The following is a 25,554-nucleotide window of genomic DNA, read 5'->3' on the forward strand; positions in this document are numbered from 1 at the left end:
AACTTAATGTAAGTGCTGCTGTAAGACGTACTTCGTTGATGACTGGTGTTAGCGAAAGAAGCATTTACAATTTCAAAAAAGAAAAAGAACAGAGTGGAACGTTGAAATCGCCAAAAAAAAACGTAAAAAACGAGTGTGTCAATCAAATTCTAGAATATTCACATATGACGAGGGTGTAAGAAGTATTCTACGGAGAATTGTTCATTGTGAATTTTTCATGAAAAATTTGCCGCCATTCTTAAAGCATATACATAACTTCATACAAGGTAATGAGAATATACAAACGTTTTCTCTTTCTACTCTATACAGACTTCTAAAATATATTGGATTTGTTTATAAGAAACGTGGCTGAAGAATCATCATGGTGGAGCGAGAGGATATTATTCATTGGCGCCATAATTATTTGAGAACTATACGACGTTTGCGAAAAGACCATTGCAATATGATATATTTGGACGAATCGTGGGTTAATGTTGGCGAATCTATAAATTACGAATGGTGCGATACTACGATACAAAACAGTCGTGATGCTTTTCTCAAAGGTTTAAGTACTGGCTTAAAAGCACCTACTAAACGAGGTGCACGATATGTTTTATTGCATGCAGGTTTTTCAGGAGGTTTCTTTCCTGGCACACAGCGTGTTTTTCTGGCAAAGAAAAATGATGGCATTTTTTTCGAGGAGTGTTATTTGAAATCCGAGCTATTAGGAGCAGCGCGTGCTTTTAAAGATCAATACGATAAGTATCATCTTGATGAGTATGCTTCACAACATAATGTTTATATTTTAAGCATTCTCCCATATGGAATAACACAAGGTTTCGTTGAAAACTACCAGGTTGCTATGCCAAGGAACTAGGTAAACTCATGTTGTGTGTAAAAAATGCGAGACTGCATTATGTTTCAACAAGGACAAAAACTGCACTTCAGATTTCCACAAAAAAAAATTTCATAGTAGGTGTTAAAATTTCGCAGTGATTCAAGTGCGCAACTTGTTTTTTTAATAACATCGCCGGAATTAAAAAATGTGCAAAGCTTTTTCGATATTCCCGTTCCTGATAATTTTTCACATATTTACAAAAGAAAAAGTTTTTCTTGGATATTGGGCTGGGTGCACGGAAATCGAGTTACCGGAGGTTCCACCCGGTATATTTATAGCTATCAAGAAATTTAATATACATTTGTTAGTTTAATAAAGTATACAGATTTATAATAAAATTCTCGTTAAAAACTTGAGGTCTTTTTATTCAAATTCATGCCTCTTATTTAGCTACTTGTAGGCAATTATTTTATCAATATATTATTTTATAATAAATAACAGAGCCCGGCGTAGAGATCTGGGTACGGTTCTGTGACTACCACTTGGACCTGTTTGTATCGCCAAGCACAAGGCGTGAAATCCGGCAATTGTGCATTCCTATATAAGCCGTACTGCACTCTCGGTGTGACATTTTCTATATAGAGTAGCACCCATTGATTGATACAGACTGGCATTTGTCTTCAAAATATGAACTGAACCACTTTAGAGCAGTGCCTCTAAAACCATATCTTTCCAGTTTATTAAGAAGTATTTTGTGATTGACACAGTCAAAGGCTTTAGATAGATCACAGAAAATTGCGGCAGCAAAATAATAGTTATTTAAATCGTCCATCAATTCGAAGATGGCATCATATGAACTTTTTAATGACTGGAAACCGAATTGGAAGGAAGAAAGTAAATTTGTTTTTGTAAGAAAGTCATTATTGGAATTTTTACCGATTTTTCTACAACCTTTGAAAGCGATGGTACAAAGAGATACACGTCGTTTCAATATAAATATAGTGTGGTCACAGAATAAATAACAATCAGAATGCCCACTCTCAGATGCCGCCTTTGAAGTTTGTCAGCACGCGTTCGCCATATTTTAAACGGAAACGTAGACTCGGATTGAGAAATTTGTGACAAGCTCCGACAGAACTGTCATTGAAATTTTTAGAGATTAATAATTTAGTACATTTGAAATAATTTAATCTATTCTTCAACTAAAAGTATGAATAAAATAGTACATATTATGTCTATAGTTGCCGTAAATAAATTCATCATCATGATCGGCTCCACAACCCATGGTGGGTATTGGCCTGCTCAAGGATAAGTCTCCATTCCCTCCTATTCCTCGCCTTGGCTTTCCAGTTTCGTTCTCTCAACATTCTCAAGTCTTCCTCCACCTGATCCTTAAATCGTGCTATGGCTCTGCCTTTCCTTCTCACTCCATCTATTCTTTGGTTATAAATATGTTTTGGCGGCTCCATCTCATTCATTCTCTCTATGTAACCTAACCACCGCAGCGCAGCCGGTTTATTTTGATGGAGCTAATAGGTATCAGGTTTGTCATACACGCTGTAAAGTTCGAAATTATAGCGTCTACGCCATAATCCGCCCTCCTGTACTCCTCCATAGAGATGTCGGAGGATTTTACGTTCAAAGCATCTTAAACGTTCTTCATCGCTCTTTCTCATCGTCCATGTTTCCGACGTATAGGTGAGGATGGGCTTGATAAGAGTTCTGTATATCACTAGTTTCCTTCTTTTTGTAACTAGGCTTGTTGTTAAAAATTTTTTTAATCCATAATAGGCTCTATTTGCCAGATATATCCTTCTGTTAATTTCTGCACTTACTGCATAATTCTGAATAATTTGTGAGCCTAGGTAGGTATATAAATTCTCTTACTCCTTCGAAAGTTTATGTTCCGATCGTTAGATCTTCGGGTTGTGCTGCTTGTATATAATTTGATACTTTCATATACTTCGTCTTACTAGTGTTAACCTCAAGTCCCATTCTTTTTGTTGCTGCTTCAAGCGCCTTGAATAATTCGACCACGTCCGCCTTTCTTCTTGCAATAATGTCGATGTCATCGGCGTACGCTAGTAATTGTACGCTGCGATTAATAATAGTTCCTCTGGTTGTTATTCCAGATTCGCTTATCGCTTTCTCTAGTGCAATATTGAATAGAAGGCATGATAGGCTGTCTCCTTGTCTAAGTCCTATCTGAGACTGAAACTTTCTGGAAACTCCGTTCTGCACTCTAACTTTACACTCGACTCTTGAGAGGGTCGCTTTCACCAATTTTACTAAGTGTACTGGTATGCTGAATTCTATCATGGCCTTGTACAGTACGTTTTTTTCAACACTATCATAGGCACATCTAAAATCAACAAACAGGTGATGAGTATCAATGCCATACTCATTTGTTTTTTCTAGAGCTTGCCTTAGAGAATATTTGACGGTCGTTGATCTTTCTTTACGAAACCCACACTGATATTTACCTATTATGTCTTCACAATATCCCGATAGTCGGCCGTAAAGAATATATGCCAATATTTTGTATGTTACGTTTAGGAGGGTTATTCCTCTGTAGTGGTCACATATTGTTTGATCTCCTTTCTTGTGGATAGGTACAATTATTATACCTACATTTCAGTCTTTTGACAACTTTATTTGCTTCCAGATCAGTTCTACCAGCCTACATATACAGTATGTTAGGTTTTTTTGCCATTTGCCGTAAATAAATTAAACCGGGTTAATTTTTCTATGCATACCAGATAAAATGCCACGTGCACTGAACAGCACTGTTTCCGACTAAAACATGGCTGATTCCGTCTGCGCGAATGGGATGTGGGATGCGCGTACTTATTTTTTCAAGCAGAGTGGCCATTGTGGTGTTGGTGTTGTCTTGTTTTTATAATGTATAAGCATAGAATAACAGAGACACATTGTTGGTTGTTCTCAGGTATAAGCTGTATGCTTCAAATCCAAGACAAGCTAAAACAAAGAGATAAAGCTTTAGAAAAGTAGGACTTCTGGTGTTGTGGTGTTGTCTTGTTTTTATAATGTATAAGCTGTATTCTTCAAATCAAAGACAATCTAAAACAAAGAGATAAAGCTTTAGAAAAGTAGGGCATTTGAGTACAAGCATTATTTTTGTTTGTAATGTTAATGTAAATAGCATGTGATTTATAATTAATAAAAATCCAATAGAACGTTAACAAACTAACAGTAAAAAAGAAATTCTTTCAAAAAATAATAAGAATAGTATTCAGGTACTTTCCACAGATATCTGGTGACCATCTGTAACAATCTGGCAACTAGTGGTTTGAGGATTGCCAAATCTATTAGCTTATTATCAAAGGCAAATGCCAAAAAAATGTTGTAATAATTAACTGCAATTTATATGAGAAGAAACGAGTATTTATTCGTTCGTGTTGTATATATAAAAATAAAAAAAGTGCATAATTCATATAATAATATAATAAAAATGTATTTTTGAAAGCTTCTCTATTTGTAATTGAAGCCTACAACATATGCATTATAAAGACATGACAACACAGTCAAACGTCAAAAATTTGTTTTGTGAATTTAATTCACAGCTCCTTTGTAGCTATCTTCAATGGGACCAAATGTGAAAATCGTCCGTGTTGTTTTCTTATGGAATGTGAGTTAGGTTGACTTTAACTTTTTGGATGCAAAATTATTGGAATAACTAAAATCAAGTATAATCAAATGGAAGTAAAACAAGAAATCAGCGAGGAAACCTGTAAAATAGAACTAAAGTATGATCACTTGGATGATGCTCTTTTGGATGGCTTTAAATGTGAAATTAAGAAGGAATCCAATAGACAAAGTACTGATGACACATATGATTCTTTAGAGTTAAAGAATTGTCCCATAAATACTGAAATAGAACAACATGGAAATAAATACGATCCATTCGAAGAAAAAGGTTAGTATCAAAATATTTAAATCCTCCCATATTTAGAAGTAGCATAACTATATAGGAATCAATTTTTAAAAGTGGGTACGCCTCAAAAATGCCTAATTTTTTATGAAATACCCACATTAATTTTTATAAAAATACTAGGGGAATGATTAGTTTAATGCACCGAACATAAGGTAAATGTTCTAGTAGTTGACGTTATAAGAAGAAAAAAAAGTATTTAGCCTCAAACTGATGTTGAACTTTACCAAAAAATATGGTAAAAATTTACAAAAAATGTTGCAAAAGTGTCAGTAGTTGAAACAACACAACAAAATGAAAAAAAATTAGTGGTTGACACATCCAAGGTTTGGTAATTGACACTCAAATATATTTTGATAACTTTATTAAGAATGTGTAATTATAAGAGAACTTTATTAATGTTATGTAATTACAGTATAATAAAATATTTAAAATAAGAAATTTAGACATCTACATCCACTGAATCCAGAAACTGATACTTCATTCTTTCTCCTGAAATGAGTAAGTATCTGAGGTTGGATCCTTTTTAGGATTTGATGAAATTTTATTAAGCTCACATCTTTATCATTAAATCGAAATGAAGTTTTACTGTCATCACAATAATTCATGACCACAACTTCTGCTTCATAGTTATTGAAAATTTTTTGTATTACACATACAAATTTATATTCTTTTTTCTTTCCAGGGAATTGTGAAAGTACATAATCCCCCTCCATATAATTTACATGATCAGTATTTTCCTTATCACTGCAATCACCTGTTTCAAAAATATATCATCCAGACTACTTACTACCAGATTCAACCATGATTCATTATCATCACTTGATGATTCTTCCTTTTTCTTACTAACATTATTGTTTTTCTTTACTTTCGGTTTCTGTTTTTTAAAGTTTTTTTCTTCTCTTCTCCTTGATCTCTCTTCTGCTCTTTTCTGTTTTCCTTCAGGAGCTTGATTTTGGTGATAAGTTTGTCATTCTTTTGAACTAGCCACAGGACGAACTTTTTCCATTCTTCTTTTTTTTTTTACTGAGGATACTCTGGGTTCAGGCCAAAACAGTATTCATTTGAAAGGAGAGGGTATAATTTCATTGGATATAGAAGGTGTAGGTAAATCTTCAATTGCTGAAGACGGGACTTGTGGTTGTGTTAATGAAGAAGCACAAGTGTCTTGAATAATAGCAAAATTGTTATGTTGAAGATTTTTCCTGGTGGTATAACCTTCCAAAACATTCGAAATGTTTCTATCTGTTTCAGCCTCTGATTGGTTTAATAACTCACTTATTTCATACTGTTCTTTGACTGGCTTATCAGATTTGTCCTCTATGTAAATATCTTCAACATTAGGGTTGTCTTCAACATTTGGTATGTCCTCAATATAAGTGGTATCGTCAATAATGTTGTCTTCATCATTTGGTTCTTTCACCACCTTGTTTCGCTTTCAAATTGTTTATTTCTTCTTCTAAAAGACTGTATTTTATGCAAATGTTTTTGTAAAAATGAAAAAAAGATAAATCTTCATTGTCATTGTTCCATTCTAGGCTTGTTTTGAAAAGAGGTAGTTTTTCTTTAGCAATATGTATCTCTATAAAGTTTTTCCCTTGTTTCATTTCCTGTAGTTCCTGCATTTTGTTTGAAATGTCTATTTTCTCATTGTGAAACATAATCGCACCAACATCCCAGGGAACTAAGCCACATTTTCAGAAACCATTTTTTAAAAATGATGGCACTAACTTTTTCTCTAGAACTTTTTTCAAAAGAGGACAGAAGTGAATTTTCCTTAAAACTGGGGAAACCTGATTCTCAATCCGCTACTGGTGTACTGCATCTTTCCAACCCCCTTTCAAAGAATGAAATACAGCAACACCCATTGGCTGAAGCAAATGTGCTGCATTCGGATGAAGGGCTACTAATATAATACCATGTTCAGTGCAAAATCTACTAATGTGTAATGTTAAATGGGATGAATGTCCATCAATGAATAGAATTACAGGACGAGAGATCTTAATATGTTATTTTTTAAAAGCTTTCGTTAGAAAATTGGTACCAGTTTTCCATCGGAACTATATCGTTTTGTTGATAACTCTTTTAATCTTGTACAATAGTTTCTTATAAGGTGATTACGACATTCAATTTCCTCAAAAACAATATTACCATATGGTCTATTTTCTAAAATTTTTTGATGAACACTACTATCTCCATCGGCTATTAAAAATTGTAGGTAATTCCATGTATGTATTTACTACATTTAAATCCATCTAGAATTATTTGACTTTCCATTACAGTCGAAGCTTTTGTCCAATTTTTATAACATATGTGTACATATATACATAAGTATGGCATATATATACATAAGTATGGCTTACTTACTAATTATCTCTGCTACTTCTTCAGCAGTTTCTCCAGAATACATTGCTCGTCTATAATAGTCCAAATTAAATAACTTTAAAAAAATTAATGTATTACTTACTTAGTACCTACCTACAATTTCCCCTTCGACTAACTCTTCATTCATTTTTGGATAACTAGTGGATCGTCTGCAATAGTGAAATTATATATTATATATATAGTGAAAATAAATATAAATTATATAGTGAAAATACATAAATAAGCCAAGAGAATCAACCTGCCAACTACAGAGGCTGTTTGGTCTACCCTATTATTGTTTGTTTTAATAAAGTATGTTTATTTAATTTTTGTACATGACTGAAAAATAGGCCCTGAATTACAATGGTGCGTAGGCCCGCTTTAGTCTTAGTCCGTCACTGGTTTGAAGCTTCGATACTACACTTCGCTACCTAGGTCCTAGACTGCTTTTATTTGTCAGAGTTAGTACTATTTCTGTCTCATCGTTCTGTTTGGTATCTTGTCTCAATTTTTGTATGTCAATTTTTACATGTATGTTGTTATTGTTAATCCTGTTTCTCTGTATTGTGTTGTATTTTATTAACCTTTATTACATTTCTTTATTTTACATTCATTTTCTCTTACACTCATATCTTTATATTATAGTCAGTTTGATTTTTAGATTATTTCCAAGAGATCAAGGTGGAAGTTATGGAGACACTATCTGAACATTTATCTCACGAAGAAAATTATATGAATCCACATGCTAAAAGAAAAACATTAAATAAAAATATAAAATTTGTGACTGGAAAAAGACCTTATAAATGTGAAATTTGTTTTAAGCAATATACTACAGCAGATAATTTAAAAGTACATTTAAGAGTGCACGCTGGAGAACAATCTCACAAGTGTGAAATTTGTTGTAAGCAATTTCTTGAAGCAGATAAATTAAAAGAACATTTGACAATTCATACTGGAGAAAAACCTCACAAGTGTGAAATTTGTTGTAAGCAATTTAGTAAAGCATATAATTTAAAAAAACATTTGCTAATCCATACTGGAGAAAAACCTCACAAGTGTGAAATTTGTTTTAAGCAATTTAGTGAAAGTAGTTCTTTAAAAAGACATTTGAGAATACATACTGGAGAAAAACCTCACAAGTGTGAAATTTGTTTTAAGCAATTTAGGGTAGCAGGTAATTTAAAAGAACATTTGAGAGTACATACTGGAGAAAAACCTAACAAGTGTGAAATTTGTTTTAAGCAATTTTGTCAAGCAAGTAATTTAAAAAAACATTTGAGAATCCATACTGGAGAAAAACCTCACAAGTGTGAAATTTGTTTTAAGCAATTTAATCACGAAGGTAATTTAAAAGAACATTTGAGAGTACATACTGGAGAAAAACCTCACAAGTGTGAAATTTGTTTTAAGCAATTTTGTCAAGCAAGTAATTTAAAAAAACATTTGAGAATCCATACTGGAGAAAAACCTCACAAGTGTGAAATTTGTTTTAAGCAATTTTGTCAAGCAGGTACTTTAAAAAAACATTTGAGAATCCATACTGGAGAAAAACCTCACAAGTGTGAAATTTGTTTTAAGCAATTTAGGGTAGCAGGTAATTTAAAAGAACATTTGAGAGTACATACTGGAGAAAAACCTAACAAGTGTGAAATTTGTTTTAAGCAATTTTGTCAAACAAGTAATTTAAAAAAACATTTGAGAATCCATACTGGAGAAAAACCTCACAAGTGTGAAATTTGTTTTAAGCAATTTAATCACGAAGGTAATTTAAAAGAACATTTGAGAGTACATACTGGAGAAAAACCTCACAAGTGTGAAATTTGTTTTAAGCAATTTTGTCAAGCAAGTAATTTAAAAAAACATTTGAGAATCCATACTGGAAAAAAACCTCACAAGTGTGAAATTTGTTTTAAGCAATTTAGTCACGAAGGTACTTTAAAAAAACATTTGATAATTCATACTGGAGAAAAACCTCACAAGTATGAAATTTGTTTTAAGCAATTAGAATAGCAGATAATTTAAAAGAACATTTGAGAGTGCATACTGGAGAGAAATCTCCCACGTGTGAAATTTGATTTAAGCAATTTCGTCACGCAGGTACTTAAAAAAAAACATTTGATAACCCATACTGGAGAAAAACCTCATAAGTGTGAAATTTGTTTTAAGCAATTTAGTCAGGCAGATACTTAAAAAAAAAACGGATGTGGCAGTCCAGTGGGACTGCCGGTAGAAGTTATACTTCTATACACGCGTTCGTCGTTACAAATTTATATGGGAGTCAATCTGCACAAAATGGTACATCGTTTGCTGTATATAAACAACAATTGACTTGTAATAGTTATTTTTGTAATAGTTAATGACTTGTAATAGTTAAATATTTCATCATCATATTTTGATAAAAATGTATATATTTTTTTTAAATTTAATATACATAACTTACTTACGCATATGTTTACTATACGCATATAACTTCAAAAACTGAGCAATGAATCGCTGTTGTAAAATTTTTATTCTAAACTCCATTAAAAATTTGTAAAATCGTTATTTTTGTATAGATCAGGGGTCGGCAACCACACTACAGGAAAGAGCTACTAAAAAAATCCCAAGCACCAAAGATCTACCTTGTTTTAAAAACCTTTATTATAGACGTATACTTAAGAGAACAGGAAGTAAAAATTAAACATGGTGAAAAAAAAAAAAAAATACATACGTATTTTGTTTTAATGGGAGGATTGACAGTCCATCATGTCTGTTACGTTTTTAATATCCGGTTGGTAGTTTGTTATTCTTAGTCTAATACACGAGTCCAAATGTTTATCCGTTAGTCGGCTTCTGTATTTGTTTTTAATGAACTTCATGTTTGAAAACGTTGATTCACAAAGGTATAGTCCTTTTCCATCATATTGATAGCACATTATGTATGCAAATCCTCAACAGGTCAAAAAACCATAGGCGTCACCCTATACTTGTTTTGAAATAAACTAAAAAAATTTATATTTTAAGATGCCGTCAACAATTCATTATCTTTTAAAAAATCTTCTGTAAAATAAGTGTCCACTAATCTCACTATACCTTTTTGGTGCGTAAAAAACGTCGGTATATATGCCACACGATTATTGTTAATTATACACGGGTGATTAACGAGAGAATTCAATGTTTCACGAAATAAATTAATGTAAACAGTAATTTAAAGTTGATTATTGTTTTCTATACAAGTTATCGCCTGACACAAAAGAATACCTTCTTTGAACGATTACCTGGAATTTCTGATAAGACATCACTAATGATAGTTTAAGTAGTTTTTATGCCACATTACAGCTTATGCCAATAATATAAATTAGAAATTGTTTGCATCTTCCATTTAGTTTGTAGATGTACATTGTTCGTGTCTTACCTACCTACGTTTTTGGTGTCGATATTTTGTTATTTACATTTAAAAATCACGTCGACAACAGGTTTTATCCCGGTTAAGTGTAGTTTTAAAGGTGCCTTCAGTCTAAGAAAGAAAAATATAATATTAAATGTACACGATGCACTTGTACATCAACGCCCTTTAAGTAATGTTCGTGAAATCGTTAACATGTGTTCAAATATGACAGGGGTTGGAGAAGCAACAATTTATAGATTTCTGAAAGAAAGAAAAGGAGGAACTGTTTCATCTCCCAAGAAGAGTGGAGGGAGTAAACCCTTGGAAATTGAAGAAATATATAAAAACATGACAAGACGCAGCGTCCACTCATTTTTTTTTTAACAAAGAATTTCCAACATTGGACAAAATCCAAACATTAATTAGAGAAAACGAAAAGTTACCAATCATAAGCAACAAGAAATTATGGGGACTATTGAGAGAGATGGGATTTCGTTGGCAAAAGAATAGAAGAAAATTCGTTTTAATTGAAAAAGATTACATTGTATGTTGGAGACGAGATTATCTAAGAACTATTAAAAAGTATCGAGAAGAAGGGAAAACAATTTTTTATTTGGACGAGACTTGGCTAAATGAAGGTCATACTGTACCATATCTATGGGTTGATACAAATGTGAAAAGTTCCCGTCAGGCATTCATCGAAGGTGTATCTACTGGAACAAACAATATTTCCTTTGGAAAAGGACGCAGACTCATAATAACCCATATTGGAAACGAATACGGTTTTGTCAATGGTGGATTATTAAGTTTTGCCTCAAAATCAACCAAAGATTACCACGAGGAAATGACTGCTGACGTTTTTGAAGAATATTTTGAGCAAATGTTGGATTTAATTCCAAAAAATTCTGTCATAGTCATGGATAAGGCTAGTTACCATTCAAGACTAGCAGAAAAATTACCAGCAACGGCATGGAAAAAAAGGAGAGATAATCGAATGGTTGGATAAACACGCAATTGAGTACAAGGAGAATTCGACAAAAAAGGAATTATTACCTATTGTAAGGCAACATAAAGCAGCTTATAAAAAATATCTAATTGATGAAATGGCATTAAACCGTGATGTAATTATTTTACGTTTACCCCCATACCACTGTGATCTGAATCAGATAGAAAATATATGGTCTCAAGTAAAGGGTGAAGTCGGACGCAACAACAAAACTTTTAAATTAGAAGACTTACAACAATTATTAGAACATTCCTCATCAAAAGTAACTCCAGAAAATTGGAAAAATGCTGTTAGTCATGCTCACAAGGAAGAAAATAACATGTGGAATTTGGATAATATGATTGATGCAATGCTGGAACCGGTAATAATTAACATTGGAGTTGAAGATTCCTTAGATTCTGAAGAAAGCAGTGAATCTGAAATGGAATTTGATTAAAATAATATTCATTTTTTTACAAATCGGCCCCTGTTACGGCCACAAATTATTTTATATATAACCAATAAAATAAACATCTTACATTTCTTGCAAATTCATTAGTACCTGTTAATCTCCATCACTCCGACACTGGCAACTTTATTTAGGGATTAGTAACCCTCAAAACTATTGTATTCTATTCTGCTTCAACCTTTATACCTGGTGGTCATAATCAATTTAAAATTGTTTTTCTATATACTTCTATAAACTTGTTGACAAATATCTATTTTTCATTGAGTCACCCGTATCAACAGTTTAGGGATTTGCATACATAATGTGCTATCAATATGATGGAAATGGACTATAGGTAGAACAAAACAGGGCACTAATTTTCAAAGCTACATTGACTAGGATTTGGGTATTTCTGTTTGGACACTAGACACCAAAAATTTTCTTTTCCGGCAACGCTCTTCAAACACAAATCATTCTGCAGTGTGACTATTTCTAATTCAGTCTCTGGTCTGCTTTCGCTGAAATGCTATTCGATGGTTTGGGATAAGCTTTCTGCATCGAGGGGCATGTACGGATAAGATACAAACTGAGCAATCGCTTCACTTTTGTTGAAGTCACTAAATCAGGTATCGAATTCATGCCTCAGTCTGGTCAACATTTCTATATGCCCCTCTCCTGTGTAAGGTTGAACGTTTACTACTTCTTTTTCGATTACTTCTTTTAAACAAGGAAAATGATTTAATTTCCTTCCAGTAGATTTTTTTCCCATAGTTCAAGTTTCGCAATGAATGACTTTACTTCGAAAATCATTTGAAGAATACTTTTTTCTTTACCCTGAAGTTGCAAATTTAGTTCATTCAACTTTCCTGTGACATCGGTCAAGAATCCAAAATCTCTCAACAGTGCGGGTTCTTCTAATGTTGAGTAGTCTTCTTTACGCTCCTTAAGAATAGCGATTAAAGCTGGTAAGAGCTCTTAAAAGCGCCGAAGAATCTTCCCCTTGCTTAACCAGCGTATCTCTTTATGCAGAAGCAATAGTTTATGCAGAAGCAATAGCAGAAGCAATTTTAGGAGTAATAATATTTTAACAGTTTACGCTGTATTTATTCAAGAATGCTTACTGTTTCTATATAAGAATAAAATACTCTTTAGGAACTTTGAGCCCAATAGTATAGTAAATACCAGGTTATATAATTATAAAATTCCAATACACAGGTTAAGTATAACAGAAAAAAACGCTCTTTATTGCTGCATCAAATTGTTTAATAAACTGCCTGTACCTATTAAAAGGGAGGAAAGATTAAGTTTGTATAAACATCAAATATTTAAATTACTGGTAGCTCTTGAGCCATATTCTGTGGAGGACTATTTGTATATGTAACGGTTAGGAATAAGTAAATAATATTTTCGTTTGTGACACTGTTTTTTTTAAATAATTTTATGTTCACGGAATGTATATTATTTTCTAAAAATAAAGATATTGTTATTGTTATTATTGTTATTGTTATAAAGGGTTTTAAGGAATTTCACAAATTAAACGTAACAAAATTACTTGTTTTTCTGCTAAATTTTGAAGACTTACTTTAGTTTTCGTCCAAGCATTTCTCGTCGAAGAAAAAAAACACTTACTCTAGATTTAGTAACAGATTTATTGAAAAAAAGCATTACTGTTTAATAAATGTTAATAAAAAACATTCCTAGAACTAATCAGAATAACTAAAATTAGAATCTTGTTCATTGTTGTCACTTTCTGCTTCCATATTTTTACTAGTTTTAATATTCTGTCCCTTTTGTATTTTCGTCCCATTCTCGGCTTTGAGGGAAAAATAAAACTCGTGGTAAACCTCAGGAATGTTAGGAAGACTGTTTCCTCTGGGTTTACATAAATCAAATAAACCATTCAATTTTTTCTCATTTATTGGAAGCAAACTTGTATACAGTCGAGGTAATTCTTTAGAATTATCGTTTTTTATTGTATTTGTTTTAGTCTTTTTTAAAGTTATTATTTTTAGCTCATCGGCATAGTCATATTTGAACTTCATTTTATGAGGCATATCTGATAAAAAGTGCACTTCTTTAATCTTGATTATCTTTAGCTTTTCTCCACCATTATCTTTATCCCAATTTTCTAATTTCACCTTTTGTTTTAAACTAAAAAAGTTGCTTTTTGCTATTTCTTTTACAATGTATGGCTTTCAAGACACTTTCGTCATGCGAACCAACATGATCCATTGAAGGGAACAGTGTGCATGCTGTCTCCTTCGTTTTGTGTATGACCTGCTTCTAGGAATCGATGAACTATTTGAATATTGAGATTGATAGAAGCATAAGAAAACAGTGAGAAAATAAAACGGTTGCGGTTTTGTCCGCCACAGTTATCAGAGTAAAGAATAGCCTTTTTTACTCCGGTTTCTTTTTGATGATTTAAAAAATGCAAAATGCAACTGCTTATTTCGTTTGGCCCTCTTTTCGCAAGAACCTCGTGCCACACATAACAATAGTCCTTGTTATTTCCCATATTATAAATTGTAAAATTATATGTGGCGAGATTACTCTTGTAATAAAAGTCGCTCACAGCAGATTGGGGTGTTACAAGGACTTTCTCTAAATCGAAACAAGCGGCACAAACTGACTTATCATCGATAGCCGCCTCCTTATCTGCATCCTTTAAAGCTCTGGCAGCTATTTTATTAGAAATGTGTTTATCAAACCTATCTTTTATTTTAAGTTTATCTTCTGGACTTGCTAGTGGATAGGCTCTACAGAGGCTGCATTGGTCCTTTTTTGGTTTAAAAAATGGAAGATTTAACTCGGCATTAATAATTTCCCTGTATTGTCTTAAAGTACCTACTTCTACAACATTTTTCTCTTGCATGTATTCTAAGTACAATCTATGCATTATTCCAACGTTAAGACCCTCCTCCAAGTACATTTTTGTTGACTTTTGTCTGGTGTAGTGGGAAGGCACTACAGGAAAAAGTTGAATGTGATGTCGTATCGAGTTTAAGATGCTTTCATCAATTTTATTTGGTCTTGTAGCGTGTTTCCCTCTTCTATATGCCTCAAGAGGCTTAACGTATCTTGCTATGTAATCCCATTGTCTAGTGTGATCACCAATTTTCCAAAATTCATCAAACAATATCTTCCTATTTTCCTCACTTATCTTCTCTTGAAATTTATTTCTACAGGCTTCTTTGCATGGATTCTTTATCTGTCTGGCAGGAATAAATTCATCATTACGATTTTTGTGTTCGATGCCTACGTTTAGATCCTTCTTAGCCTTCACATCAAGCCACCCACTTGTATTTCTTACACGTTTTCTACCTGTTTTTCCTTTACGCATCATATTACGCTTTCTACAGACGTTGACATCCTTAATTTGACTTTTAACTTCAGTATCTGGCATATTAGATGAGTCAGAATCTGATGTTTGTTCTGGTTCATAATTAGGATCGAGATCTGAACTATCTGACAAGTTCCAAGTAAAGTTGTTGGTGTTATCAACAGTTATATTAAGTAATAGTGATGTACCTGATTGTGCATTATGAGCACTGATTTGCTTGTCTGTAGAGTGGTTGCTGGGAACTAAAGCTGTATCATACAATGAGGTTCCTGCATCTGATACAATGGGTACTTCACTAGCACAAGTAAATTCAGTGATTTGAGAGTCATCCAATTCTAAAAAAGGACAAGTTAAAATAAATAAATAATAAAAGCAACGAACATTCCTAAATTCACTGGTACATTATTTGCTAATTTTACTGGCATAAGTAAACTTGGTTGTCATTTCATAGATTGTAATGTGCATGTGCTAGAAGAGCATACTGTTTTCGAATGTTCTTCTGGTTCTAAAATAATAATTCATGTTAGTAAAAAACAAGAAATAAAATTAATATAGATCAAACTTACTTGAATCTGATGATTGTTTTTCACATAAGTTTTTTCCATTGGGTAAAATTTTTTGTGTTCTTGATTTCATTTTAATTCACGTTAAAAATGATTATTTTCACACAGCAGCAACTTTAAATGTTTATAATAGTATTTAACAAACATAACCTACAAGTAAGCATGCGGTGAAACCCATAGTAAGTCAAACTTGCAATACCTTCCGTTGTTTCTTGCAACGAAGACTACAGTAATTCAACTTACTATAGTTTTCGCCTGCAGGAGTGAGGGTCAGTAAACTTACTATACACATGCAAATATTTTACCGGTTGCCTTAAAATGTATACCTGATTTACCATACTTTTCTACCAAACAGAGCTTGAAAAGAATAATAATACCATAATAGTAAGTCAAATCAAGCGTTTTTTGAGTTACTATAGTCTTTGCTACATGGGTCGATATGTTTTCAAGTTCTACACATAGCTGGAATGCATTACAAAACACTTGATCATTAAACCCATTTGTGACATCAGGTGGTGTCACTAAAAGTGAGAAAAAATCCAATATAACTAATAAATTTGAGTAAATTTGTTGTATTATCGTTAGTTTTAATAAACTATGTTTATTTAATTTTTGTACATGTATATTATTTTTTCCTTTTTTTTGAAATCCGACATCTAAATAAAACTACATACTATATGCTTTGAAACTAAATTATCAAACGCAAAATATGTGTCATGACTGAAAAATAGGCCCTGAATTACAATGGTGCCTAGGGCCCGCTTTAGTCTTAGTTCGTCACTGGTTTGAAGCTTCGATACTACACTTCGCTACCTAGGTCCTAGACTGCTTGTATTTGTCAGAGTTAGTGCTATTTCTGTCTCATCGTTCTGTTTAGTATCTTGTCTCAATTTTTGTATGTCAATTTTTGCATGTATGTTGATATTTTTAATCCTGTTTCCCTGCATTGTGTTGTATTTTATTAACCTTTAACTTGATTATTACATTTCTTTATTTTACATTCATTTTCTCTTGTACTCATATCTTTATATTATAGTCAGTTTGATTTTTAGATTATTTCCAAGAGATCAAGGTGGAAGTTATGGAGACACTATCTGAACATTTATCTCACGAAGAAAATTATATGAATCCACATGCTAAAAGAAAAACATTAAATAAAAATATAAAATTTGTGACTGGAAAAAGACCTTATAAATGTGAATTTTGTTTTAAGCAATATACTACAGCAGGTAATTTGAAAGTACATTTAAGAGTGCACGCTGAAGAAAAACCTCACATGTGTGAAATTTGTTTTAAGCAATTTAGGGTAGCAGGTAATTTAAAAGAACATTTGAGAGTACATACTGGAGAAAAACCCCACAAGTGTGAAATTTGTTGTAAGCAATTTAGTGAAGCATATAATTTAAAAAGACATTTAAGAATACATACTGGAGAAAAACCTCACATGTGTGAAATTTGTTTTAAGCAATTTAGGATAGCAGGTCATTTAAAAGAACATTTGAGAGTACACACTGGAGAAAAACCTCACAAGTGTGAAATTTGTTTTAAGCAATTTTGTCAAGCAAGTCATTTAAAAAACCATTTGAGAATCCATACTGGAGAAAAACCTCACAAGTGTGAAATTTGTTTTAAGCAATTTAGGATAGCAGGTAGTTTAAAAGAACATTTGACAATCCATACTGGAGAAAAACCTCACAAGTGTGAAATTTGTTTTAAGCAATTTAGTCACGAAGGTACTTTAAAAAAACATTTGAGAATCCATACTTTAGAAAAACCTCACAAGTGTGAAATTTGTTTTAAGCAATTTTGTCTAGCAGGTAATTTAAAAACACATTTGAGAATACATACTGGAGAAAAACCTCACAAGTGTGAAATTTGTTTTAAGCAATTTTGTCAAGCAGGTAATTTAAAAAAACATTTGAGAATCCATACTGGAGAAAAACCTCACAAGTGTGAAATTTGTTTTAAGCAATTTAGGGTAGCAGGTAGTTTAAAAGAACATTTGAGAATCCATACTGGAGAAAAACCTCACAAGTGTGAAATTTGTTTTAAGCAATATTGTGAAGCAAGTAATTTAAAAAAACATTTGATAATTCATACTGGAGAAAAACCTCACAAGTGTGAAATTTGTTTTAAGCAATTTAGGGTAGCAGGTAGTTTAAAAGAACATTTGAGAATCCATACTGGAGAAAAACCTCACAAGTGTGAAATTTGTTTTAAGCAATTTTGTCAAACAGGTAATTTAAAAAAACATTTGAGAATCCATACTGGAGAAAAACCTTACAAGTGTGAAATTTGTTTTAAGCAATTTTGTCAAGCAGGTACTTTAAAAGAACATTTGATAATTCATACTGGAGAAAAACCTCACAAGTGTGAAATTTGTTTTAAGCAATTTTTTAAAGCAAGTAATTTAAAAAATCATTTGAGAATCCATACTGGAGAAAAACCTCACAAGTGTGAAATTTGTTTTAAGCAATTTTGTCAAGCAAGTAATTTAAAAAAACATTTGATAATTCATACTGGAGAAAAACCTCACAAGTGTGAAATTTGTTTTAAGCAATATTGTGAAGCAAGTAATTTAAAAAAACATTTGATAATTCATACTGGAGAAAAACCTCACAAGTGTGAAATTTGTTTTAAGCAATTTAGGGTAGCAGGTAGTTTAAAAGAACATTTGAGAATCCATACTGGAGAAAAACCTCACAAGTGTGAAATTTGTTTTAAGCAATTTAGGGTAGCAGGTAGTTTAAAAGAACATTTGAGAATCCATACTGGAGAAAAACCTCACAAGTGTGAAATTTGTTTTAAGCAATTTAGGGTAGCAGGTAGTTTAAAAGAACATTTGAGAATCCATACTGGAGAAAAACCTCACAAGTGTGAAATTTGTTTTAAGCAATTTAGGGTAGCAGGTAGTTTAAAAGAACATTTGAGAATCCATACTGGAGAAAAACCTTACAAGTGTGAAATTTGTTTTAAGCAATTTTGTCAAGCAGCTACTTTAAAAAAACATTTGAGAATCCATACTGGAGAAAAACCTCACAAGTGTGAAATTTGTTCTAAGCAGTTTAGTGAGGCATGTACTTTAAAAGAACATTTGATAATTCATACTGGAGAAAAACCTCACAAGTGTGAAATTTGTTTTAAGCAATTTTTTAAAGCAAGTAATTTAAAAAAACATTTGAGAATCCATACTGGAGAAAAACCTCACAAGTGTGAAATTTGTTTTAAGCAGTTTAGTGAGGCAGGTTCTTTAAAAAAACATTTGATAATTCATACGGGAGAAAAACCTCACAAGTTTTGAAATTTGTTTTAAGCAGTTTAGTGAGGCAGGTTCTTTAAAAAAACATTTGATAATTCATACGGGAGAAAAACCTCACAAGTGTGAAATTTGTTTTAAGCGATTTAATCAAGCCTCTACTCTAAGAGTACATTTGAGAGTGCACACTGGAGAAACATCCTATCAGTGCGAGATTTGTTTAAAACAATTTGCACAAAAAGTTAATTTAACTAAACATATGAAAGATCACATTGGAGAAATACCTCACAAGTATGACATTTGATTCGAGCAATTTAGTGAAGCAGGTACTTTAAAAAAACATTTGTGAACACAAGTGTGTAATTTGTTTTATGCACTTTTCTCAAACGAATTATTAAAAAAAAAACGGGTGTGGCAGTCCAGTGGGACCGCCGGTAGAAGATATACTTCTATACAAGCGTTCGCCGTTACAAATTTTTATAGGGGTCAATCTGCACAATCATTACATATGTAATGCTATAGGTAAGAGAGAGCAGAAAGAGAAACAGAATTAGGTATATAGGTATATGGTGCATCCTTTGCTGTATATAAAAAACATTTGACTTGTAATAGGAGGATTTTATCAAAATATAATAATATTTTGATGAAAATGTATATTTTTATTTTCATATATGTATGAAAGGAGTTGAATGAACAAAAATTTTTTACACATACTCTGCAGTAAAATTCATTGTTTATTTTGTTATTAATATAAAAATACAATACAATACACTGCAACATAATTCAATATAATAATACAATACAAATTAAAATGCAATAGTCATAAGTAAATATTTAAAAATGACAATATACATAACTTATTTACGCATATGTTTAATATACGCATATAACTTCAAAAACTGAGCAATGAATCGCTGTTGTTAAATTTTTATTCTAAACTCCATTAAAAATGTGTAAAATCGTTATTTTTATATAGATAAACAAAAGTATCATTTTTAATCCTACCCTATTATCGAATTTTTCGTTTCCAACAATAATTTTTTCAAAACAAATTTTTTGGAGCGGGTTAGAGTGTTTTCTATATACACCTGTTTGTAAAAATTTGTTCAAAATACATTTTATTGTTTTAAACACAGTAATTAATGTTTTTAAATATTTTTTAACAAAAAAAAAAACAAAAAATTGCCTCACCGTGACATGTTAGCACATTGCCGTAACCAGAATTCGAACCTGGGTTACCACGGCCACAACAACTAGGATTATGTTGTAAATTTCGATTTTATTTTAAAATTTAATAAAATAATAATATAAAATAAGAAATTCATATTGGGATTCGAACTCACATACACCAGCGTATGAACCAAACAGGTAAAATATTTGCCAATTAGACATGACACAAAACGTATTTCAAAATTGACAGTTCTCGGTCATATAGTGATTTATTGAGATTATTATTTTGAAATACAAAAGTCTAAAATAAATATGAACATTTAATAAATAATACAAAACATATCACATAAATAATAATATTAATATATTATATATATATATATATATATATATATATATATATATATATATACATATATATATATATATATACATATATATATATATATATATATATATATATATATATATATATATACATATATATATATATATATATATATATATATATATATATATATATATATATATATATATATACAAAAGGAACATTTTTATTCTCGAGAGAGAAAATATATCTTCTGTCTCTTTCTTACTCATGATCTTACATATGTAATGATTTCACCGATTCACTCCCGTACAAATTTCCAACGTGGAGCGCGCGTATAGAAGTATAACTTCAAAAATAATTTGCGAATACATGCTAGAGAAAAACTATAAAGTAGAGAAAAGCCGTACGAGAAAAGATTTTAAAAAGTGAAATTTGTTTTAGAGGTTTTCCCATACATTGCACTTATATTCGTTATATGCAATTTCATAATGGAATGTTTATTTTAGTTAGCGTAATTTAGAGAAATAGACGATTTTACTTGTCAAAATTGCGTTTTTAGAATAAAGAAAAAGTACTTTCGAAAAATAAGAAAAACTTGCTCTTATTTGTAATATAAAACAACTAACTGTTTATTATACATTTTAAAACTATTTTATTTTTTTGTCCACTTTGTAAGTATATCATAAAAATTTCATAAACTTTTTGTTAAACATTTCGAATTGCGTTTTAGATTTTTATCCTTTTCCTTTACTTATCCTTTTATTTTTTCGGGTTTCCTCGTTGCTGTTACATAGAGTTAAAATAATCATCTGATCAATTAATATAGACGAGAGAATGTCGAAGTTTGTTACCTTTTGTTGTAGTAAATTTAATAGTATTAATATGTAAAGGGAAAGTATGCCTATGATGGCATACCTAACTTCACCTCTCGTTTTTTTTTTTATTAAAATACATGATCATATTTGTTACAATTTTTTTTTCTAGTTCAGTTGAATGTACCAATTAAGCTGGACATATAAAGGTCATAGTTAATGTGGATTTTTATATTAAAAAATTGAAATATCAGAAATGTCAAGTGTGCCATCATAGGCACATTCCTTGATTATGATGGGATAATTATATGAACAATAATACAACAAATAAAAAAGTAACACATATTAAAACAATTAAGAACATAAATCACAATAAAATATCTTCCATTTTTTATCGACCCCAGCGCAGTCAAAGTGACACCAGGATTGGCACTCCTGACATTTAATACAGCATTCTTTCGACTTTGAGATACGATACAGGCCATTACAATACAAGCAAGCGACGTCGGAATCATCATCTTCAAAATTTTCGTTATCGCTCGCGAATTCTTGTTCCTTCTCATTATTTCTCTCTATCCCTTCTTTTGCCATTTGGCATAATGTTCGTTTTTCAGGAAAAGTGTCATCTACAGATTTCCGTTCTAATCCACTGTTGTACGTAGCTTTCCCTTTAGGTTCTATCTTCTGCTTTATTTGTCGTTTAACTTTGTTTGTCAGTTTTCTTCGTTCTACATTTTCTTTTTCAACAAACTTATCTTTCAATTCTTGAATTTCAGGGGTTGAATTTATTACCCCTGTTTTTCCACACTTCTTTTGTTTTTTTGTGTTTGACTGCGAAACACTTGGAATGGGTGATAAATCTTGGATTGTTATGTGAAGAAAATCTTGTCGAGTATTTTCTAGAAGGACCCGTTGGCAGTTGGCAGTTTAGGTGGGTGATTTTGTCCACTTTCTAAGTTTTCTTCTAGATTATAATCTGGTTTGTTTAGATGGATGTTTTGAGTTCGATCTTGATTGCTGTCTATAAGTTTATATGTAACCGATGATGGAGCGAACATCCATTCCTCAATAATATCAGGATTAAAAGGTTGAATCACTGTTTTGGCAAAGGCATTTATGGCATTAGCAGGAGTAGCACTTTTAAGGTAAGCTGTTTAAACAACCCAGCAACTTGAAAGTGCGTAACGAGTCTTTCAGGATTTTGTTTTAACCAATTTTGAATCTCTTGGCTGTAATAGGTTTATAGAGGACTAAAAAAGCCCACTTCGAGTGGCTGCACCCGGTGGGAACAGTGTGGTAAAAAGCACAAAAGTACAATACCATTTTCTTTTGCAACTTGTAAGACTTCCAGTCCCTTATGACTACTGTGGTCATCTAACAATAATAATTTTTTGTTCTCATTCGAAGCTTTGGTATAGTGAATAAAATTTTTAAGCCATTGAACAAAAATGTCTGAAGACATCCACCCTTTCTCCTGGCAAAAAACAACACTTCCCGGTGGGGCAGCGTCCATTAATTCATTTTTGAACCTTTTTCTGGGAAAAATAAATGAAGGTCGTACAAAAGTACCAATTGCATTCATTGAACATACAACTGTTAAATGCTGACCTCGTTCAGCACTGCTCAGATGAGAGCGGGGTGACACGAATCTTTAGCCACTAATGGACAGTCAGACCTTGCCACAGTACAAACATCAATATTAGTTAGAGCAAAATCTAAAAATCTATTCATGCAATTAGGAATTTTATTTATTTGTTGCAAGTTATTAATATTAAGAAACTGCTGCATCAGCACATTTTTATCACAATCCAAAAAACTGTTATCATTAAATGGGGCAAATTGAAATCTCCTAGTAACATCACATTTGAGTTATTGATAATAAAATATTCTCAAACAAATTAAAATAATTGTCATACATCACAACATCAACTTTAGGTATAAAATACACAACGGAAACATAAAGGGTAAAGTTTTTTAAAGTTATCTCAAGTATTACACAATTACTATCACAGGTAACATTAACAAGTTCATAAGGTAGTTCATTTTTAATTGCTAAAAGTACTTCTCCACCTCGCAGCCTATGCTCTGACCTATCTTTCCTAAACACTGTGTACCTATTGTCCAAAAAGTTCAAAATCAAAAATACTTTCATTCAGCCATTATTAATGGAATAATAATCGATAATGTCTACGATTACGTATACAAGTTATCCGTGACCTATTTACGTGTTTTATCTATATTTTTCGTCCACTGTATAGGTGCTCGTGATCTTTTTCTAGCAGCACGATCCCTCTGAGACACACCTCTTCTTCAAAAATCAGCAATTATCGTTATTCACTCAAATAAACATAAAACGAAAGCAAACGAGAAAACAGCAATGATAAGTCACGTGACTTTAATGCTCTTATAGATTGGCCAGGCCGATTTAAGACTCATTGCAAATAAAACAAGTAGGGAAATGAGACCTTTTGAAAATAAATACAATTTTCCAATGTACTTTTAAATATTAAATAAGCCGTTTTGGTGCATAAAACTATTCGAAACCTGAAGAAACCTATAACATTTTTAATATAATTAAAACATCGAAAAAACGAAATTTTGGATTTAAGACATTTTCTTTACAAATTCTTCACAATATTTTTCGGTCCTGCACTGCCTGCATTTGTCGTTGTTTGTATTATTTGTGTCTCATAGATCTGTTTGATATATTGTTGTTTCAATTTTTGTACGTCTAGTTGTTTTGTTGTTTGTTTCTCTTTGTCCCCCCTGTTTCTTTTCATTGTCTTGTATTTTATTGAATTTGATTAATTTATATTGTTGTGACCGAGGAGCAGAAAACAAATAGGCTCTAAATTAGCGTTTGGCACTTTATTATTAAATTGTATAATACAAAACTGACTACGATCTAAGCTTCTACATAAGGGGCCAAGCTAATCTCTAATTATATCGCTTGGCGGAAACCATTCCTTCTGTCATATTTCTTAAAGCTAAGTTTGCACAAAATATTTCTTATGATACTACACATATCTTTGTTTTTACATTCATTTCTCTTACCCTCAAATGTTTAAATTATAGTCAGTTTGATTTTTAGATGGTGTTCAAGAGTACAATATGGAAATTATGGAGAAAATAACTGAACATTCACCTCACGAAGAAAATTATATGAATCAACATTCTGAAGTAAAAACATTAAATAAAAATATAAAATTTGTGACCGGAAAAAGACTTTACAAATGTGAAATTTGTTTTAAGCAGTTTACTACAGAAGGTAATTTGAAAATACATTTAAGAGTGCACGCTGGAGAAAAACCTCACAAGTGTGAAATTTGTTTTAAGCAATTTTCTCAAAAAAGCAATTTGAAAAATCATTTAAGAACGCACACTGGAGAAAAACCTCACAAGTGTGAAATTTGTTTTAAGCAGTTTTCTCAAATAAGCAATTTGAAAAATCACTTAAAAAGACACACTGGAGAGAAACCTTACAAGTGTGAATTTTGTTTTAAACAGTTTAGTGAAACAGGTATTTTGAAAAAACATTTGAGACTGCACACTGGGGAAAAACCTTACACGTGTAAAATTTGTTTTAAACAGTTTAGTGAAATAGGTAATTTGAAAAAACATTTGAGACTGCACACTGGAGAAAAACCTCTCAAGTGTGAAATTTGTTTCAAACAGTTTAGTGAAACAGGTATTCTGAAAAAACATTTGAGACTGCACACTGGGGAAAAACCTTACAAGTGTGAAATTTGTTTTAAGCAGTTTTCTCAAACAAGCAATTTGAAAAATCACTTAAGAACGCACACTGGAGAGAAACCTTACAAGTGTGAAATTTGTTTTAAACAGTTTAGTGGAACGGGTACTTTAAAAAAACATTTGAGACTGCACCCTGGGGAAAAACCTTACAAGTGTGAAATTTGTTTTAAACGGTTTAGTGAAACACGTACTTTGAAAAAACATTTGAGACTCCACACTGGGGAAAATCCTTACAAGTGTGAAATTTGTTTTAAGCAGTTTTCTGAAATAAGCAATTCAAAAAATCATTTAAGAACGCACACTGGAGAGAAACCTTACAAGTGTGAAATTTGTTTTAAGCAATTTTCTCAAAAAAGCAATTTGAAAAATCACTTAAGAACGCACACTGGAGAG

General features: G+C 31.7%; 1 protein-coding gene across 2 annotated transcripts; it reads left to right on the plus strand.

Annotated features, from left to right (window-relative positions):
• Positions 1–4,280: 4,280 nt before the first annotated feature.
• LOC140440332 (uncharacterized) lies at positions 4,281–19,220 on the plus strand. 2 transcript variants are annotated; one of them, XM_072530769.1, is made up of 3 exons: positions 4,281–4,754; positions 7,795–9,063; positions 16,892–19,220. In XM_072530769.1, exons 1-3 carry the CDS (start codon positions 4,535–4,537, stop codon positions 19,138–19,140), a joined length of 3,738 nt encoding a protein of 1,245 aa, XP_072386870.1. In that variant the 5' UTR covers positions 4,281–4,534; the 3' UTR covers positions 19,141–19,220. The 2 variants fall into 2 exon arrangements, with proteins under 2 accessions (XP_072386870.1, XP_072386871.1); XM_072530770.1 differs by lacking the exon at positions 4,281–4,754 and adding an exon at positions 4,807–4,924.
• Positions 19,221–25,554: the final 6,334 nt, after the last annotated feature.

The sequence above is a fragment of the Diabrotica undecimpunctata genome, chromosome 4, assembly GCF_040954645.1.
Source record: "Diabrotica undecimpunctata isolate CICGRU chromosome 4, icDiaUnde3, whole genome shotgun sequence".
Taxonomy (NCBI): Eukaryota; Metazoa; Arthropoda; class Insecta; order Coleoptera; family Chrysomelidae; genus Diabrotica; species Diabrotica undecimpunctata.

Coding starts and splice junctions, on each gene's coding strand:
- LOC140440332 (XM_072530769.1), top strand. CDS start 4,535: ATGGAAGTAAAACAAGAAATCAGCGAGGAAACCTGTAAAATAGAACTA. Junction 4,755..7,794: donor CGATCCATTCGAAGAAAAAG/GTTAGTATCAAA, acceptor TTTGATTTTTAG/ATTATTTCCAAGAGATCAAG. Junction 9,064..16,891: donor TAAGCAATTTAGTCACGAAG/GTACTTTAAAAA, acceptor TTTGATTTTTAG/ATTATTTCCAAGAGATCAAG.